General features: G+C 40.5%; 1 protein-coding gene and 1 pseudogene across 3 annotated transcripts; one reads left to right on the forward strand and one right to left on the reverse strand.

The window, feature by feature from the left end:
• LOC139045281 (elongation factor G, mitochondrial-like) overlaps positions 1–21003 on the reverse strand; it is a 55764-nt pseudogene that overhangs the window by 18841 nt on the left and 15920 nt on the right.
• On the forward strand, positions 708–9817 carry LOC139045284 (latexin). 3 transcript variants are annotated; one of them, XM_070509669.1, is made up of 7 exons: positions 708–1839; positions 3401–3552; positions 3989–4051; positions 5129–5306; positions 5602–5738; positions 8219–8281; positions 8529–9817. In XM_070509669.1, exons 2-7 carry the CDS (start codon positions 3544–3546, stop codon positions 8625–8627), a joined length of 549 nt encoding a protein of 182 aa, XP_070365770.1. In that variant the 5' UTR covers positions 708–1839; positions 3401–3543; the 3' UTR covers positions 8628–9817. The 3 variants fall into 3 exon arrangements, with proteins under 3 accessions (XP_070365770.1, XP_070365771.1, XP_070365768.1); XM_070509667.1 differs by lacking the exon at positions 708–1839 and adding an exon at positions 1887–2492; XM_070509670.1 differs by lacking the exons at positions 708–1839; positions 8219–8281 and adding an exon at positions 1876–2492.

Below are 21003 nucleotides of genomic sequence, written 5' to 3' on the forward strand. Positions count from 1 at the left end.
TTCAGAAAAAAATAATTTTGTCATATGTGCAATCTAGGACTATCTGGTGCAAATGAATATCCAAAATGGCTAAGAGAAAAAAGCCAATAAACTATTTGTGCTGCTTTTGCGTAAAATGTGGATGAGCGAATTTAAATAATAGCCTTTGCTATTATGGTTATAAGCAGAAAGGTTTTAAGATAAAAGAGGAGCTTTTAAATATGATTTAATGATTATGAATATAAGGTTTATAAAGTATTTTTAAAAAAGGTTTATGAAATATTTCCGATAAGTGGATGAATTTGGGCAAACTAATGAATGAATATTTCTTTAAATCAACTATATGTCTTCTCCAGGTTTTATTATTTAAAATTAATGCTAATAAAATATTCTAGCTTATATAAAACTAAGGTTGAACTTCTCATGATTTAAATTTTCTAACTTTCCTGTATTCATCTTATAGGTCAAATAAGTTATCACTGACTCACCAATTATGTAAGGTTACAAAATATAAAATGGTGTTTAAATAAAGCTGTAATACAGATATCCTTTAAAGGGGTTTTGACCTTATGAAATTGTAATTCTATTAATTATAAGGACCAAATGTGTTAGCTAAAATTGCAATTATTCAAATCCTCAGGTAACTTCTCAAGACCTTAGAAAATGTGCAATTAGCCCTTGGATACTTGCGTAATTTATAAGTGAAAAATGGTACAAAGCTTTGGTCACTAAAGATAATTTCAATGTATCTTTATTCTTATACATTTATAAAGTGACTGGATTAAAAGAATATGCAAATGTTTTGGATGATACCATATATGTGTATTTTGCCATTGTAAAACTTAACAGAGGTACCATATAATGTGTACACATAAGAATTTAGCTAGAGACTTCTTGGTTTTTTGTCTTTTAGTTTCCTCTGTGGAGAAAATAGTTGATCCCTTTGGTTAAAAGTGATTAATAAAAATAAGATATACTTTGTATAATAATTACGGAAAAATATGAAAATATACACACATAGAAGATAATGAGTATGAATTTTTCCTCAAGGAAACTGTTAAAGTGGTAATTTCAGTGTAACAGATGTACTGTTTTATATGTACTATTAAATAATTATATCTTAAAATTTTATTACCATTTACATAATTATGTGTTTATATATTTTAAACAAATACATATAAAGGCTTCTAAGACAATCTCCGAAAGTCTATAAATGAAAAAGTTTATTTAATGGTATATTCAGTGTTAACGGATTTATTCATCAAAGCAGCTTAATCTTTTTTTGTAAATTAATATATGGATGATATACAAAAAGTAAATTCGAAATTCATTACTGAGTCTCTGGTTTTACTTGTCCCTTGTAATTTCCTCTGATTTCTATTTATTCGATCTCGTTCATTCCACAAATATCATTGAGCACCTAGCCCACGCAGGGCGACCCAGCGATCCACAGCCCAGTCACTGTTCTCACGGCATTGACCTCACTGGGAAAGGAGACAGCGCTCAGGTGTGTGAGACGTCTGGTCTGAGAAGCGCTCTGCAGAGCGAAGCCGCACGAGAAGAGCGACGGGGAGGAGCTCGCGGGCGCGGAAGAGCCGGGCCTGGAGCACCCCGTTGAGCGGCCGCCTGCACGGAGGGAAAGCGCGGGCAGGAGCGGCCGGCGGGGCGGGGGGCAGGGGGCCGGGGCGGGAGAGGCGGGCTGGCGCGCGGCCCCGACCCCCGGCGAGGGGTTAAGGCACGCGCTGCCAGGAGACGGCGCGCTCACAGCGACTGAGTGCGGCACCGGCTGCGGTTTATGAGATGAAGACGACTGCAGAAGACGGTGCTGGGAGGGAGATCAGACGCTTCGTTTCGGACATAGTAAGTTCGCGATGCCTCCAAGTGGAATCGTCAAGGATGCTGTCTTCCATATGAACTGGCCCTAAAACGCCTAACACCGAAGAACGACGGAACGTTCGAGATGAGAAAAAGCACTTGTAATTGATAGTTCAGTCATCATTTTTCCACATTCTTTTCAGGTCGTGTCCTGTAGATAAGTATTTTTTCATATCTGTGATGGTAGCATAGATGACAACTGCTCTTTTTGTCACTTAAATTCTGTTAAAAAACGTTTCTCCGGGTTGCTACAGTTGGCACCACATCCCAAAAGGCTGCAGCGCTCTGGGAGCGTGCAAGGCTGGATGAGCTCGGCGAAGCGACTGCAGCTCCTCTTCCTCGTCGGCAGAGGGCGCCCGGGCAGCGGAGGGCGCTGCTCGGCCCTGAGATCCGGGAGCTCCTCCCTCTTTCCCTTCGTCCCTCCGCGCTCGCGTCCTTCGCCCCGGAAGTGCTCTTCAGGCGCTGCTGGCCGGCGTGACTTTGAAGGTCTCCCGCCGCGGTGCCGGTTGCTGAGCATCCCGGAGCCGCGGGCCCTGCGCTCCGGTTCTGCGCCGGCCATGAGGCTGCTGGGGACGGCCGCGGCCCTGGGGCGCGGGCTCCCGCGGGTCCCCGCCGCGCTGGGCTGGCAGGGGAGGCAGGTAGAGTGCCCGGGGAGCGGGGCCGAGCCCGGACTGTCCCCTGGCCGCGTGGCCCTCGGAGCGGCCCGGGTCCCTCTCCCTGTCCGTGCCGGCCGCGGGGCGCGCCCGGGGGCTGGCGTCGGGGGGCGGTGGCCCGCTGTGCCCGGGCCTGGCGCGCGCGGCTCGCAGGCTTCCCTGGGTTTACTCTGGAGGCGCCCGGCGCCAGGGTTCCCATTAGTTTTACCCGCCGCTTCCAAGTTGTGCTTCCCTCTGCCCACAAATGACCGCAGTGCACTTGGATGTGCAGCCCTGTGGGCAGTGGTTTACATTGTGTCTTAATTCCATAAAATGCAGGATTCTGCCCTGTCCCCCCCGCCCCGCCCCAAGTAAAATAAAGTTTAAAAAAAAGTCGTTAACTTTGTGTAGAAGGAATTGGAAACCTTTTGTGGGTTGCGTTAGAGCTGTCGGTACCACCGCGTGAAGCACGGAAGTCCTCGGACGGCCTTGCTAGCTGTGAACGAGACTAAGGGGGAAGGGGAAACAGCAGAACTTAAGATGAAAACTCTAGTTCCTAGTAAAGTAGTTGTTAGGATCTATCTTTCTGATTTTATTATCCCTAGTGTATACTTTCAAACCTATAACATTTGATAAAAGTAGTTGTCCCCTTTTAGTTAATTATATAATTAATGCGAGCAGCTTTTTCTGATTGGTTGATTATGTATTTGTTTTCAGGCTGTGTCTTCTCTGCTCTCCCCTGCAGCCTTCCCTTTGGTTTCGGGAGTTGCGGTGGAGACGTGCCCTCTTTTGCCTTTCCAAGCTGTCTCGTATGGTGTTTTGTGTCCGTTGAGTTTCTCTGGAGGAACGATGTCCGCTGAACCCATGCTCTCTCTTAGAAAAAGTGCACTGAATTGATCTCTCTTACTTTTCAGGTTAATTGGAAGGTCTGCGATGGTGTTCATCAGGGGTGATTCCCAACGAGAAAATACGAAATATTGGAATCTCAGCTCACATTGATTCTGGGAAAGCCACATTGACAGAACGGGTGCTTTAGTACACCGGCAGGATTGCAAAGATGCATGAGGTGTGTGGTTGTGGTGGGCTCCAGAGTAGTTAGAGCTTGGTTTTACTTGTTTTGTAGTTAATGGTTTGATAAACTTCACAAAACTGTATTCTGTTTATTGTCTTTAGAATTAAAGGCTGTTTCAAAATTTCTTCTGTAGAGAAGTTAGGATCACAGACCCAGAGATTGAAGTCCTCTGATGAATGAAAGTGAATTGTAACCCATTTTGTTTCTATATGCTTTTATCCCACCCTTCTGTTCTCATCCAAAATAAACCTGATAGAGGACCTGCTAACTTAGATGTTACATACACGGTGAAATGCATTTTTCAAGGTCTAAGGCTCTAATCATTTTACCCCTCCCAGTCAGCCGCCCAACCAAAGGAGAATGGGTTCTTCTAACAATGCAAAGAACTGCGTTATTGTTATAATAACTCACCACATTTTCTTAATTTTAGGATATTCCGGGAAGAGGACATAAGTATCGCCTTAAATTTTCTGTGGAAGAAATTATCCAAAAAGTAAGTGAACCTCCTTTATTATTAAATAAAATTTGATTCTAAATCTTCCAGAGTACCTTTGCTGATCGAATCATAGAATTTGGGGTTTTTTTTAAAGCTGTTGTGAAATCCCTGCCTCGAAATAAACGATATCATACAAGGGTCAGTTTTTACTCTTTTTGTATATTCTGAGATACATGAAGTATTTCTATTGAGCTATTTAGAAAACAGACTCTATATACTTCAGTTCAAATAAATTCCCTTTAAAAATGTTACATACTTATCGGGCAGTCTGAACTCATGCCTAATATTACTCTCATCACTTTTTTTGTCTGCCTTTCTCATTCTGTTTTTGGTTTCTTTTACTTAAAAAAAGCAAGTGCTTTAGATATTTATGAGTATTAGAATGGCCAACTAATAGCACCGTGTTCAGATAAGAATCTTTCAGTAATGGAGCAGGGAAATGTTTAAAAATTACACACCTATCAAACTATTAATGAAACAAAGTTAAAAGGAACTGCAATTCGTACCATAACCATCTTGTAATTAAAAAAAGCTTGCCCTTTTGTTGAGCATAATTCAGAAGAGATATAGGCCAACATAAGGAGATTCATTAAAAGGCACTTGAGCTGCTAGACACTCGTCTTTACCACGCAGAACCAATGCTACAATCTTCTCATTTACATCTAGGCACAGACTGCTGTATCTGAGCTTGAGAGGATTTGTGTTATTTCAGGAGCAGAGACGAAGAGTGACGGAAAGACTTAAAAAGTAACCCGTCTGGGGTTGGCATGCAAAGTCAGACTCAAATCCGGCCTTGCAGATGGATGCCCCATTAATTCTGAAATATATTCAAAGTTTTAGGATGAATTTAGAGGATTATGAGGCCTTCTAAGTTGTAAAATAAGCAATCTCTTTTAGATACCTCTAAGAAAAGTATTAGGCCATCCCCATTAGATACCTCTGGAATGTTACTCCGAAGTCAGGTCTGAAACACCAATAGCGGGCCAATGCCTTAAACGTTCTATCTCAAAGAACAATAATTAGTAATGGATGGCCATCTGCACGTAAAGATCATCTGCAAAATGTTTCACACAGCAAGTTACAGTGGACTGCACAGCAGAAGTACTTTACCCTCCAACGGGACAACATTCTGCACCAGAAGTCAACTTCACATTTGAAGGAGAAATCGGAAAGAACCCAGATGAAGAAGATAACACATTTTATCAAAGACTCAAGTCCATGGAGGAACCACTAGAAGCACAAAATATTCCAGGTACATAAATATGCCATGGAAAAATATTTTTTCAACTTTAAGATCAATATCAATTATCTATGCTCAAAATTTATGTTAACATAATGTTGGAAATATACTGGCTTTTGCAAAAATATTCATTACCAATCTAATTAAACAAAAAAAGGCCTTGGAACTTTATAGATCCATAGCTTAATTATTTTCTGCACACATTTCAAGGAAACTATGACAAGATTTAGAATTTAGGTTTTTTTAAGAGGTTAATACTGTATGTATAAAATAATTCCATTTACCATAAAAATGTTTCCTTCACTAGACAATTTTGGAAACGTATCTCCAGAAATGAAGCCAGTTCGACATTTAGCCTGGGTTGCCTGTGGTTATATAATATGGCAGAATTCTACTGAAAACACATGGTATAAAATGGTAAAAATTCAAACTGTCAAGCAAGTGGTAAGTAATTTCTATAAAATACACTATTAACAGGGCTAATATTTACTGAAAGTGTTATAATTCATGATTGGATAAATAGCGCCCCTTTAGTTACTTTGTATTCAAGACCTAGTATTTTCAAAGAGAGGTCAGTTATAATGACGGCTAGAGAACGTGAAGCTGCAGTTTCAAGAGCGTGAAGTCTGGAGTCAGAGATAATTCGGCATTCAGTTTTTGTGCTCAGCCTAATATAGATTATTTCCCTTGGCAACCCAAGTTTGGTCAAATTACTGCAGCCACGCAATACTGAGACCATGTCTGCTTCGCTCCTCCACCGAGAGCTGGTGGTGCCAGAGCTGCTGTGACACATGGCTGCATTTTTTCCCTACGGCTCAGCCAGAACAAAAATATTGGCATGGATTTGTGAAGCTTGCTATATGTAATTTTCTTTTATAATCTATTTAGTCATAATTTCCAAGCAATTATTGGAAATAATTTACAATATTTACGTCTGGTATAACTATTCTGAACTGCCTCTTTCTGGACCTTAAAGAAATAAAAATAAATTCTTTGATTTTATCTTTATTAAGAGGTTAAAAAGAAAAAACTATGTCAACCAGTAGTATCTAATGGAAAACAAGGAAAATACTGTAAAGAAACCACAACCAACAGTTGTAGTGAGCTCCGTTGGGAGAACAGGCCTCTCCAGCAGACCGGTGTCAGCTCGTTGCTGACAAACTCCAGGCAGCTGGAGCACCTTCTCTGCAGGCTTTTTCGACCACTTATTAGATCCCTATGGGCACTTGAGGCAGGACAGTCACTTACAACTCAGAGTGTGACACCAAATACCCAACATGAATATTACAGTGGCACTTTAAGAAACAGCCTTTCTCTAATGTGTTTTTGAAGACATCAACCTTGGTTACAAGATTCCCATAGGGGTACTACAGCCTCAAATAACTGAGTAAGTGGTCCAGGTACCAGAGCCTATACAATCATAATTATGAATTTCAAGCCACGTTTTTATGCAAAATATGCACAAGACAGTGCTAGTAGTTTCATGAAAGCATTAAGGAAAATCTCAGGAGAAGGGTTTAACCACTGCTTCAGGCTATGTATCTTATGTATCTTTACCTATTAAGATCCAACATGTAAGGAACCTTACTGATTTTTACCTTATCTTTAAAAGACAGTCTTTGTTGATATATTCAAAGAAAGGATTACTTCAAGATGCTGTAAGGAGAGAATAGTATTTGACCCTGGGGTCACATTTATAATCACTGTTAACCAAAGAAGCCGCAGGAGCTTGTGCTGCCCCTGGGAGTCTCGGGCTGGTTTTGATACGTCCATTATAAGCCTTAAAGAGCCTGTGTAAGGAGAGCAGATCTCTGATGATTGTGTTTTTTTTTTTTAAATTGGCACTTGAGCTAACAACTGTCGCCAATCTTCTTTTTTCCCTGCTTTTTCTCCCCAAATCTCCCCAGTACATAGTTGTATATTTTAATTGTGGGTCCTGCTAGTTGTGGCATGTGGGACGCCACCTCAGCATAGCCTGATGAGCAGTGCCATGTCCCCACCCAGGATCTGAACCGGCAAAAGCCCGGGCCACCAAAGAAAAGCGGACGAACTTAACCACTCGGCCACGGGGCCAGCCTTTGATAATCTTGGTTTTAAACTATGTGGATGCAATATTTCTGTGGAGCTAGTGGTATAAATACTTTATATTCCCAAAGCAAGAAGCAGCACAGATCAAAGCTTTAATGACAAAGTCAGATAACCGCATTCATTACATTTTACTATTTTCATTTTTTTTAAAAGAATTTCTATTACAAAATTGGTTTCCTTTAATGTAAACACTCATTTCAGTAGTTTATCCCTTAAATGATGCTTCTGTGAACAATCGAAACATTAAGGAATCTTAAATGACGAACTACAGACTGTAATGCTCTTAAATAGCTACCACAACTTAGAAACCCAAAGAGCGGGGCCGGCGGGGTGGCGCAGTGGTTAAGTGCGCATGTTCCGCTTCTCAGTGGCCGGCGGTTCGGCGGTTCGCCAGTTCGGATGCCAGGTGCGGACATGGCACCACTTGGCAAAAACCATGCTGTGGCGGGTGTCCCTCATATAAAGTAGAGGAAGATGGGCACGGATGTCAGCTCAGGGCCAGTCTTCCTCAGCAAAAAGAGGAGGATTGGCAGTAGTTAGCTCAGGGCTAATCTTCCTCAAAAAAAACCCCAAAAAACAAGAACCCCAAACAGAAAGGGTAAATGATTTTTAGAGTAACAAATGACAACTCATGATTTTAAAATGTAGTTTGAAAGAAAACTTATTTATAAGACAACAGTTTTTCTGTCAGGCTAAATAAATTATGACATTCAAATTTTATTTTTACTTAAGTGGAAGTATTATAATCATCTACTAATGAACCTGATTTTTAAAATTAAAGTATTTTTGCCAATGATATTAAGTTTTAAACAGCAGGTTTTTATTTTTTATTATAGCAAAGAAATGATGACTTCATTGAGTTACACTATACCATTCTACTTCATGACATTCCATCTCAGGTGAAGTATCATGTGCCTTCATTTGAAAATTGAGACTAGTTTTGTAGCCACAGTATGCCTTATTAATTTTGACTTTAAATCAGAATTCGTGTAAATTCAAATAGGCACCAGGTTGAAGTATATCATACTTGTAGCAGTTTAACTTGTTTTCCTTTATTCTTTATGAGGACTGTTTTGTCTCGAATAAAATGTAAGCCCAACTCTGTTTTCTGAATTTTATCATAGCATTAGTTTCCTTTGCTTCCAGGAGATTATTCCCTGGCAAATGCAAGTTCTCTGGCATCCACAGTATGGTACTAAAGTAAAACACAGCAGCCGTCTGCCTAAGGAAGCACAACTGGAATAAATGAAGACCCTAACCCTGGAGGAAGTGTAAACATGCTTATTAACGATGTGTATGTCAGTCTTCACTGATATCTAGCTTAAGGGGCCAAACAAATCCCAAAGTGTTGCTTAGTACAAATGTCTTGATTACAGTACTATACAGCTTCTATAATAAAGTGCCAAGAGGTGCAAGCGTCTTAATAACAGTAACAGTGCTATGTATATCCCATAATAAAAAGCTTCAGTTCTCGCCTCATAGGATGTTCGTGTTGCATACTTACGGGACAGGGGCAGTAATGGTCTCCCTGAAAGCAACTTTTGGTTTTCCTGTGATACAAGGACAGCCATATTCTCTTTCCATCCTCTAAAAAGAGCAGGGAAGATAATGTTTTGGTATATTTAAATTAAAAAAATAAAAAAGAAAAACTCTAAGAATCTTAACTACTTTAGAAGCATTCATTTAAATAGATAAGCAAATGATGTTTTAAATCATTTAAGTATCTTACAAGGATACATGATGTTAAACAATACAACCTGCTTTTACAGATTTTGTATAAATGAATTCTAATTTGTACTGATTAATTTACACTTACCTCCAAGTAATCCATCCACTAAAACTTCACCTTTGTTCCATCTTACTGCAATTTCACTATATAGCATCTGAATCTGTTGTCAGAATTTTCTTCTATCTCAACTTCAAAGATATGATCACAACCAGAATTTTTACTCTAAGTCACATATCTTTCGTTTTCATTCATAGAAACACAACACCTTTCCTAGGGAAGTACAGGCCCCATCTAGCCACTCTTTTATCCATATAATAACGGTCTTCAAGTGCTGACTTGGGAAGAAAACAGACAAGAAGTGGCCTGGAGAGCGCGTACTGGTGGGACAACTTTCTCAGCAGGTTGTCTCCCTGGGGCTGGGGCCAGGATATCCATGACCCAACTAACCATGACCTGGGGATGGATGGATGGTCTTACTGCAAATCTCCTGAGCCTTGATTCTAGAAGTCTGCAATGTTTTACAAATAGAAAGATTTAGAGATCAAAATAATTTGTAACATGTAGAAGAGGAAGGAGTACACCATATCTGGATGCAAACCACAGTGAAGCTTGGCGAAGCACTGTTGTTATTATGACTGTGAGACTGAGAATTACTGACTTTCACTCTTAACGAAATACAGACATAAATAAAGTGAATTTAAATTAACTTCCTTGTTATTTAATACCTGAGCATAGATTTCCAGGTGTAATTCTCCCATTCCAGATACAACTGTCTCTTTGCTTTCCGTGTCAAAGTGGACTTTAAATGTGGGATCTTCTCTTGTAAACCTGCCAATACCTTTTGAAAATTTTTTCAGATCATTCTTTAAAAAAAGAAAGCCAGTACACATTTTACTAAGCATGATAAGCAATGGGATTGTTGACCAAACTTTACTGGATGCAATCAAATACATAAGCAGTTAAGAATTAAAAATAATCCACCATCTAGTTCCTAGGACACATGCTTTAATATGTGAGCTTGGATACCACACAGCCAAGAGAGCAGGGAATAGCCAGCTCACAGAATTTTCTTTCTCTACCAAGAGAAAAATCAAGAGTCCAAGACTTAACTCTATGCCCTTTCCTATTATATTGATAAAAACTGTCCATTTGTGGAAAACTGCCCATCATTGCAGAAAGTAGAATCTGTTTTCCTGTGTTATATTTCAGAAGTCCTATACATAATCAAAGGAATCAGCATGTTTACCAAGACTCTACTGTAGATTCAGGAGGACAGTTCAGACCAACAGTAGGGCAAATGCCACACTGAGACGGCTCCCCTTCAAAGCAATCTGCGCGGGTGTGTTGCGATGCACCTCTATTCTTCTTAGACCTAATTCCATACGTGGTCAGCAGAATAACGGCCCTCTAAGGATATGTCCATATCCCCCTAAACTTGTGAACTTCACATGGCAAAGGGGACTCTGCAGAAGTGACTGAGGTTGCAGACTTCAAGCTGGGGGAGATGATCATGAATAATCTGGGTGGGCCTAATGTAATCACATGGGCCTTTAAAAAATGGAAGAGGAATGCAGAAGGGTAGGTCAGAGAGATGGGAGAGGGAAGAAGAGGCAGGAGCTATCTGAAGCACGAGAGGGATTTACTTTACTGCTGCTGGCACTGAAGAGGAAGGGGCCACAAACCTGGGAAGGGGGGCAGCTTCTAGAAGCCAGAACGGCCCTCAGCTGACAGTGAGCAAGGAAATGGGGACCCAAGTCCTATAACCACAAGGAGCTGAATTCTGCCAACAATCTAAGGAAGCAAGGAAATAAACTGTCCTCTAGAGCCTCCAGAAAACAACATAGCCCTGCCAATGTCTTGATTTTAGCCCATTAAGATCCATGTCAGATTTCTGACCTACACAATTGTAAAATAATACATTTGTGCTGTTTTAAGCCACTGAGTTTGTGGCAATTTCTTACAGCAGCAAAAGGAAACTAACATGCCCCAAATCACCAGTATTAACAGCTATCACCTGTGGCTGGAGCTGTGCTATGTGTTTTGTATATGTTATCTGATTCTAACCATAATGCTGCAAGACAGAATTATCCACATTTTTCAGGTGAGGAAACAAGGCACAGAGAAGTTAAGTGACTTGCTCAAGGCCACACAGCTAGTGCAGGGCAAAGCTGGGACTGAATACTGGGTTAGTCTATCTCCAAAGTCTTTTCCCTTTTCCCTGCGCTAGCCAGGTACCCTCAACTTACTAGATCATCCCTGCCCCCACTATTGAGAGTCTTGGCTTTATGCAATGACTTCATTATTTGATTTAAATTAATTTACTCCAGGAGGCAGACAACCCTGAGACACCAAAAACTCTTTTGGATATTGATGCATTTGATTTCCCTGCGTTACTGAGGATTATCAACACTTAAATGCCTTCCCTAAACGCTGCATTTAGGAGTGAAGAAACATAGTATCTTTAACTTATAGCCCTGCATATTCTGAGGGGAAAAGCAAACAATTTAGCAAAGCACTTGGAACAAACTGTGGCATCTGTGTGGCAAGACGGACGGTTCGTCTCTCCTCAGATTTCTGAGATGGAGTCATTTACTGTTTCTTGCCATCTCAACATTCTCTTTTCTATAATGAGAAGGGTCTGGAAAATCTCAAATTCCTCAAAATAGATGAAGTAGCAGCTGTTAATGTATCCACAAGACAATAAATCAGAGCATGTTCTGTAAATGATAGTTTCCAGGTGACAAGAGGTCAGAATGTTCAGCTAATGCATGAATGAGTTAATTTCAATATACCATATGAAGGTGATTGTTACGAATGTCAAGGCAACTTAAGAACTAAACAAGTTATGGTTCAAGTTCATGACTAATTCCAGTGGCAAGCAATATGAATGCAGAACCTATTCAAGCAATTTTGGCTTTGTAAAAAGCTAAATGACATCAAATCCAATCATAAAACTGTCACATCTGAAAGTGAAAAAAACAGTTTGTAGGCTTTCCATGTTATAATCAGACACTGACTTAACTATCACAAGTCTGGGGATGTATTATGATTCATGAGGCAGTCAATCTCTGCAATATTCTAGTGTCCTTTACAGTGGGCTTTCCCCCAACTTCGGACAAACGCACCTGCTTCCCCTTTACCATCCCTTTGCGACCTAAATCTACGAAGTCACTTCCCACTCTGGAGCCAACGCTACCTAAGGAGTTACAATGCACAGTCTCGTGAAGGCCTTAATACTATCAATTTCTTCAAATATACTGGGGAGTAATTTCTACTAATAGACCGATAAATTTAAAAGGAGATTTCAATACCAAAAGAGGAAACAGAAGACCATAAGACTGCTGGTTATCAAAAGATACTGTGCATTGTGTAGACAGATAAAAAGGAGCTCAAGTTTTTATTGTGATATACTGAACATTAAGTCAAACCTACCTTGTTAGAAGGCTTCATTGCTATTGAAATGACAGGATCAGGAACATGAATTGACTCCTACAATATTATTTAAAAGAAGAGATAAGAATTCAGAGGTAGTACTGTGTATGTCAGAGATGAATTAATCTTAATGTTCTACTTTCCAGTAGAACAAAGGACAAATACTAGTCAACATCTGTAGTCCAGACGGTATATATGTTGGTCTGTTTTGCATTACATAAATGAACATATTAATTAATAAATAAAGGTGTCCACTTATATGATCTCCTCCCTCCCCAAATATCAAAAATAAAGTATCTATTTATTTAACTGTCTAAGACCCTTAAATTTATTGACCCTTTGTTTAACATAATCATTATAATGAATCCAAATGATGAGATGCGGAATTCTTATTGGCTGGTGGCTACATTTGCTGTTGCTATCTTCTGAGAAGTTACTTTATTTAATCAAAATATACTATACTCATTGACAAGAGAAACAGAGAAAGGGCATTAGATTTTTTATACATATGATACCTTATTTAATCAATCACAACTCTGAGAGGCAGATATTATTTTTCCCATTTTGCAAATAAAATCATTAAAGGCTTGGAAAGAAGATAAAATACCTTGGCCAAGGGCCTTAGAGAGCAGAGGGCAGAGGTGAGACTCTAAGCAGGCTGACTTGCTTCAAAGCTTGAGCACGTGCCACACCTCCAGTCCCTTCACATTGCCAGGGACAAGTATTTAAAGGCGGTCTTATCAATAATAAAATACAACATTCCCGTTATCTAGATTCCCCCAAAACTTGCATGGATTTATTTATGATTTTTGTAGTATCTTAAATCATTTGTAAAACCATAGACATTAGAGAATATTTTATACAAAAAAATTAAATTACAAAATTATGAGTTCATCATTGTATACAGGAGCTATTATAGTGCTCACTTGTTAGCGTTGGACCAGTTCTTACATAAACGACCCACTGTAAATGCCTTCACTGCAAATTACCTGTCCCCTAAGTACTCATATTCTTTCTTTACTGAATTCAGGAGAGGAACCAGCCTCACGAACAAGTGGTCATACTGTAGGAGAGCCTGCTCTCCTGTAGAGGCAAAAAAGGGGAGTCAGTGAAGGGGATTCAAAGGCAGCGGCTGCCGAGCACGTTCTTCCCTTCAGGGTCGCTGATGCTGAAAAGGCACCTGTGTGAGGCCCACAGGGCAGGCTGCAGTCAGTCATGCTGTCTAGCTGCATCTTGCCTTCAGACCACGGTTCTGTCCTGTTCTGTTCTCCCCAGGTCTAGCCTAAACGTTACAGTCTGGTCCAGCAGTTCTCCTGGGGTTTGAGGGCCCGCCCTCTGGTTGCTGAGTTAATAAAGAGCTGGCACTCCACTGGGACTAGCCTGATGCTGGTGACGGCAATTAGAGAGGCACCCAAAATGGGGAGGCAGAGGAGTCAGAGCTACACGTCCAGCTGTGTCTAGGGGAGATTTTCCCTCCACGCCACACCTTGGGGGATCATGGAAGGATTTTACTATGAAAAACCAGGTAAGTCAGCTTACACAGAACACTTGTCTAATTGACATTTAAAGAGCCACAGCCAAACTATACGTGATGCCTATGGCACTCAATGAAAACCTCAGTGGCTGTTTTTCTGAGGTACTAAAGGTACTACATAGAAACACAGACTTTCGAAACTCAAGTGATAAACAGCTTTGAAATTAAATGACTCACCACAGAAAGACCACTATTGTCTTTGTTTGTGAATGTGTCTCCACTAGCACAGTCAATGCCAAATAATGCACAGATGTCTCCAGCAAACACTTCCTCAACATCCTAAATAAAGAAAGAACACAAAATGATACTCGCAAGTAATACAAATCAGGGCATGGTAACTAAAAAGTAACTGCAGAATAAATACATTGTTCATAAATAAACAGGGCAGAATCTCACCATGAATTCTACAAAGAATGAATTAGCTACAACCACTGCAACACCGACAATCAACCACAGCAAAACACCTTAAACAGGGCCCCTATTTAAACCACATCTCAGTCGACAACAAACTCAGAGATATGGCCTCATTACTTGGAGGATCTGCAGTACTGACAGAACACAGAGCCTCCCAGTTCTAAAGTTCTTTCTATTGAATTAAAAAGCATGTACTCTATGTGCTGCCATAGTCCAATGAGATGTGTATGACAAAGGCTTACACGGAAAACCTGCAAAGGAAGTTTTGAAAACAAGGAGAATGGAGCCCATTGTACTTAAAGTAATCAATTTCTCACAGATGTAAGCAGTTAAGAAAACACAGGAACTCTAAGAACAAAGCATTGGTGCCTCTAAGCTTTCTGCTTTTTGTCCTTTTAGACTAACAGTTCATTCTGAACAGCTGTGAATGAGCTGCGACTGACTGTGAAGGAGCAAGTGTGTGTGTGTCTGTAACGGTTACACAGCCGTACAAATCGCCTAGCTTCCGGCCCATGAAACAGCAGTGCCAGCACTAACCCCTCCAGCCTGCCCCTGTTGCCCATCTCAGAAAACAGCAATGCTGCCCAAGATCGAGACTGCCTATTTATGTTCCAGGAGACACAAAAGTTATGGCCACCAAAAATTTCTGAACGTCAAGATTTTGCTTAGACAACTAAATTTCTCCAGGAATACAGAGCTGAACTGGGAAAGGCTGAGAGTAGAAGACAACCACACACACTCGGTACTCCTGCCAAGGCCTAACCCCGTGGACAAGAGAAGGCCAGGACAGACTCAGAGCCCATTCAAGCATTCAAGCCCTAAGCAGAAGTTCATCTTCCAGACCAGATCTCGAAAGGCTTTCAATCTTCAGATAGATTCCAGCACCAATGGGACCTGTCAACGGGCTGGTTCTACGAATACAAAACTCTAGGGTTAAAAAGAGCTTTCACATCCGCCATATTTCAGAAAGTAAATCCACTAAACAATGTGGGAAATTATGTGTGAATTTATTACTCTCACTTACCTTTGAGAACCACAGTTCCACTGTCCTAAAAACCTATTATACTCTTTGTAATGATAGCTCTTAAGGGCTGAATCTTGTGTTCTGAGTCTCAGGGACCAAACTGTCCCTTCTCCTTAACCTCGGCCATTGAGGAAATACAGCTAACTCACAAATAGTGGTGTGGAATGTGTTCTTATCATCTGCTGATTTAACCTTTACCAAAGTGCTCCATCAGACCTGTAGCACAGCTAATTAAAAAGGAAGAAGCCAGAAGAACATGTTCAATAGAAGTGATTTCCCCATGGGGTTCAGGATACCAAGAAGGTAGATGTATTTCATGGACATCAGAGAAATTTTGGACCTCACAGCAATGACTGTACTTGCCTCCATCATGTCGGCATGCATGCGAACGAGCCTCTGCACTCGCACTTTCTTTCCTGTCCTGGTGTTATAGATGGTGTCACCCTTCTTCAACTCTCCTTGATAATTGCGAACATAAGTTAACTGTCCAAAACGACCTGCCTAGAAGTCAAGATTGGGTAAGGGCAGAAAGAAATGAAAAAGAAACATAAAAATCAAAATTAGGAGTGATGTCAGTATCATGGCAGAGTGAGCTGTTCCCATTGTGTCTCCCCTCTAAGTTACAGCCAGTAGGAGATCGAATGACAAACAAAAGGTGCACAGCACACCAGAAACCCTGAGAGATCCAGACATATAAACACCTGAAGGTGGGTGGACTGGACCTCTGGGAGGCAGTGGAACTAGGGAAGCAGCCCCGGTGTCCTCCTCTAGTATTGGCAACTCCAACACCAGCCCTCCCAGCAGCAAGGGTGCATCTAAAATGCAGATACCCCTTGTGGTGGTGTCCTGACCTGAAGTTTCAAAAAGCACAGTGGCACTGGAGACCAGAGGCTGCACGAGCAGCAACAGCAGTTTTGGCTCAGCCCCTGCCCCTCTCCCAGCAGTGGCACTTGTGACTTAACCCCTCTCCTTTCCCCTGCAGTGGCGGGTGGCACCTGCAACCTGAGGCTCCAGGAGTCACAGCAGTACCTGTCACCCATCCCCTAGTGGCGGCACTCCTGACACCAGCCCTACCAGCAGCAGGGGCTGCACACGAGACCCCAGACCTCAGTCACTGGCAGTAACACCTGTGAACTGAGTGCCTCTGATAGTAGTACTGCCAGCATCCCCAGATAACCTGGGAGCAGCAGCACAGGTGGTGCACGGGGCAGCAGCACCCGAGCCTGTGGAGAGCCCACAGAGAGCTAGTGGAGGAACACGAGACCCAGCAGAGGTGCTTGCATCCTCGTGACCCCAGTGGCAACACCCGCGACTGTGGGGACATCATAAGCAGCAACCTTGCAGGCACAAGCAGCACAAGAGGGCACTGACGATGCCTCTGGCAGAGGCAGTGGAGGGTGGAAAGTGCAGGCTCTGAAATGCAACCAGAAGCAGCTCAGAATCAAAGTAACCAAAGCCGTGCCCAAATAAGAAAGGTGGGTACCACCATGAATGCGCTGGCAGGGGATGAACTCATCACCCACCATGAGGAAGCACAGCAACACACAGAACAGAAGGAAAACAACAACCCTCCAGAGACCAAACTGGAAGTCACGGAAGATTGTGATCTAACTGACAGAGTTCAAAATAGCTGTCATGAAGAAACTCAGTGAGTTACAAGAAAACTCAGAAAGACAGTTCAATGAGCTCAGGAATAAAATCAACAGAAGGAGCACTTCACCAAAGAGACTGAAACTAAAAACCCCCCAGAAATTCTGGAGATAAAGAACACAATTAATGAGATGAAAAAAACTAGAAAGCAGTGGAAATAGAGCAGACCATATAGAAGAAGGGATTTGCAAGCTTGAAGACAGATCTAGAAATGATTCAGGTGGAAGAGAAAGAACTAAGATTTTTTAAAAATGGAGAAATATCCAACTCAGGAAAAGCAACATAAGGACAATGGGTATCCCAGAAGGGGAAGAGTGGGAGAAAGGAGCAGAGAGCTTATTCAAAGAAATAACAGCTGAGAACTTCCCAAAACTGAGGAAGGAACTGGATATACAAGTCCATAAAGCTAATAGAACCCCTAATTATCTCAATGCAAAAAGACCTTCTTCAAGGCACTTTACATTAAAACTGCCAAAAGTCAACAACAAAGGAGGAATATTAAGAGCAGCCAGAGAAAATAGCATACAAAGGAACCCACATCAGGCTATCAGCAGATTTCTCAGCAGAAACTCTACAGGCCAGGACAGAGTGGAATGATATATTCAAAATATTGAAAGATAAAAACTGTCAGCCAAGAATACCCTGTCCTGACAGCAAGACAATAATAGTAGGGGACTTCAACACCCCACTTACACAATGGACACATCATCCAGACAGAAGGTCAACAAGGAACACTAGCCTTAAACAAAACGCTAGGCCAGATGGACTTCATGGATGTATACAGAACATTCCATCTCAAAGCAGCAGAATATACATTCTTCTCAAGGGCACAAAGAACATTCTCAAAGACGGACCATACATTGGGAAGCAAAACAAGCCTCAATAAATTTAAGACACCTGACATCATATCAGGCATCTTTTCTGATCACACTGCTATGAAACTAGAAATCAACTACAATAAGAAAGCTGAAAAAGTCACAAATATGTGTAGACTAAACATGTACTGAACAACTATTGGATCAATGAACAAATAAAAGGAGAAGTCAAAAAATACCTGGAAACAAAAGAAAATGAAAACACAACACAGCAAAGCTTATGGGATGCAGAAAAGTGGTACCAGGAGGGAACTAAATAGCAATACAGGCCTACCTCAAGCAACAAGAAAAATCTCAAATAAACAATCTAACACTATACCTAAAAGAACTAGAAAAAGAAGAACAAACAAAACCCAAAGTCAGTTGAAGGAGGGAAATAATAAAAATCAGAGTGGAAATAAATGAAATAGAGACTAAAAAGACAGTAGAAAGGATCAATGACACTGAGAGCTGATTCTTTGAAAAGATAAACAAAATTGACAAACCCTTAGCCAGACTAAGAAAAAAAGAGAGAAGCCTCATGGGCTGGCCTGGTGGTGTAGTGGTTAAGTTTACGAGCTATGCTTTAGGGGCCCATGGTTCGCAGGTTTGGAACCTGGGCACAGACCTACACACTGCTCATCAAGCCATGCTGTGGTGGCAACTAATATACAAAATAGAGGAAGATTGGCACAGATGTTGGCTCAGGGCCAATTTCCCCAACAAAAAAATTAAAAAGAGAGAGAAGGCACAAATAAATAAAATCAGTTTTATTTTAAATATTTTATTTAAATATATATTTAAATGAAAGAGGAGAAATTACAGCAGATACCAAAGAAATACAAAGGATTATAAGAATACCATCAAAAGCTATGCACCATGATATACATTATACATGATATACACTAACAAACTGGATAACATATAAGAAATGGATAAATTCTTAGACTCTTACAACTTCCCAAAGCTGAATCAAGGAGAAATAGAGAATCTGAATAGACCAATCACAAATAAAGAGATTGAAGAAGTAATGAAGAACCTCCCACAAAACAAAACTTCAGGACCACAGGGCTTCTCTGGTGAATTCAACCAAGACTTAAGACCTATCCTTCTCAAAGTCTTCCAAAAAGATGAAGAGGACGGGATGCTTCCTAACTCATTTTACAAGGCCAATATTACCCTGAAACCAAAACCAGACAAGGGCAACACAAAAAAGGAAATTACAGGCCAATATTACTGATGAACATAGATGCAAAAATTCTCAACAAAATATTAGCAAATCAAATACAACAATACATTAAAAGGCTCATACACCACGATCAAGTGGGATTTATTCCAGGCACATGGATGGCTCAGCATCCACAAATCAATCAATGTGATTCACCACAATAACAAAAAGAGGAATAAAAATCACATGATCCTCTCAATAGATACAAAAAAGCACTTGACAAGATTCAACATCCATTTATGATAAACCCACAGCCAACCCATACTCAATGGTGAAAAACTGAAAGCCATCCCTCGAAGAACAGGAACCCAAAAAGGATGCCCATTTTCATCACTCTTACTCAACATACTATTGGAAGTGCTAGCCAGAGCAATTAAGCAAGAAAAAGAAGAGGGATCCAAATTGGAAAGGGAGAAGTAAAACTGCCACTATTTGCAGATGACATGATTCTATATATAGAAAACCTTAAAGAATTCACCAAAAAACTATTAGAAATAATTAACAAGTACAGTAAACTTGCAGTGTACAAAATCAACATTTAAAAATCAGTCTCATTTCTATAAACGAACAGTGAACCAGCAGAAAGAGAAATTAAGAATACAATTCCATTTACAATTGTGACAAAAAGAAGAAAATACCTAGGAATAAATTTAACCAAGGAGGTGAAAGACCTATACACTGAAAACATAAGACGTTATTGAAAGAAACTGAAGAAAACATACAGAAATGGAAAGCTATTCCGTGCTCACGGATTGGAAGAATTAACATAGTTGAAATGTCTATATCACCTAAAGCAATCTACAGATTCAATGCAATCCTTATCAAAATCCCAAGGACATTTTTCACTGAAATAAAACAAAGAATCCTAAAATATATGTGGAACAACAAAAGACCCCAAACAGCCAAAGGAATCCTGATAAAAAGAACAAAGCTGGAGGTATCACACTCCCTGATTTCAAAATATACTACAAAGCTATAGTAATCAAAACAGCATGGTACTGGCAGAAAAGCAGACACACAGATCAATGGAACACAATTGAGAGCCCAGAAATAAATTCACACATCTATGGACAACTGATCTCTGACAAAGGAGCCAAGAACATACAATGCAGAAAGGGAAGTCACTTCAACAGATGGTGTTGGGAAAACTGGACAGCCACGTGAAAAAGAATGAAAATAGACCATTATCTTACAGCATACACAAAAATTAACTCAAAATGGATTAAAGACTTAAATGTAAGGCCTGGAACCATAAAACTCCTAGAAGGAAACATAGGTAGTACACTTTGACATAAGTCTTAGCAGCATCTTTTTCAATATCATGTCTACTCAGGCAAGGGAAACAAAAGAAAAAATAAATGAATGGGAGTCCTTCAAACTAAAAAGCTTCTGCATGGCAAGGAAACCATCAAGAAAATGAAGACAACTCACCAACTGGGAGAAAATATTTACAAATCATATATCTGATAAAGGGTTAATATCCAAAATACATCAAAAAACATTTAACTCAACATCAAAAAAATGAACAACCCAATCAAAATGTGGGCAGAGGATAAGAACAGACATTTTTCCAAAGAAGATAAACAGATGGCCAACAGGCACATGAAAAGATGTTCAACATCATTAACTATTAGGGAAAGGTAATCAAAACTACAATGAGATATCACCTCACACCTGTAAGAATGGCTGTTATTAAAAAGACAAGAAATAAGTGTTGAAGAGGATGTATAGGAAAAGGAATCCTCATACACTGCTG

Source organism: Equus asinus, chromosome 5, assembly GCF_041296235.1.
Source record: "Equus asinus isolate D_3611 breed Donkey chromosome 5, EquAss-T2T_v2, whole genome shotgun sequence".
Lineage (NCBI taxonomy): Eukaryota > Metazoa > Chordata > Mammalia > Perissodactyla > Equidae > Equus > Equus asinus.

Excerpts from the sequence above, each read along its gene's own strand:
- LOC139045284 (XM_070509669.1), top strand. Across the intron at positions 4,052-5,128 it reads TGGAAGAAATTATCCAAAAA|CAAGTTACAGTGGACTGCAC; the intron begins GTAAGTGAACCT and ends TGTTTCACACAG. Across the intron at positions 5,739-8,218 it reads TTCAAACTGTCAAGCAAGTG|CAAAGAAATGATGACTTCAT; the intron begins GTAAGTAATTTC and ends TTTTTATTATAG.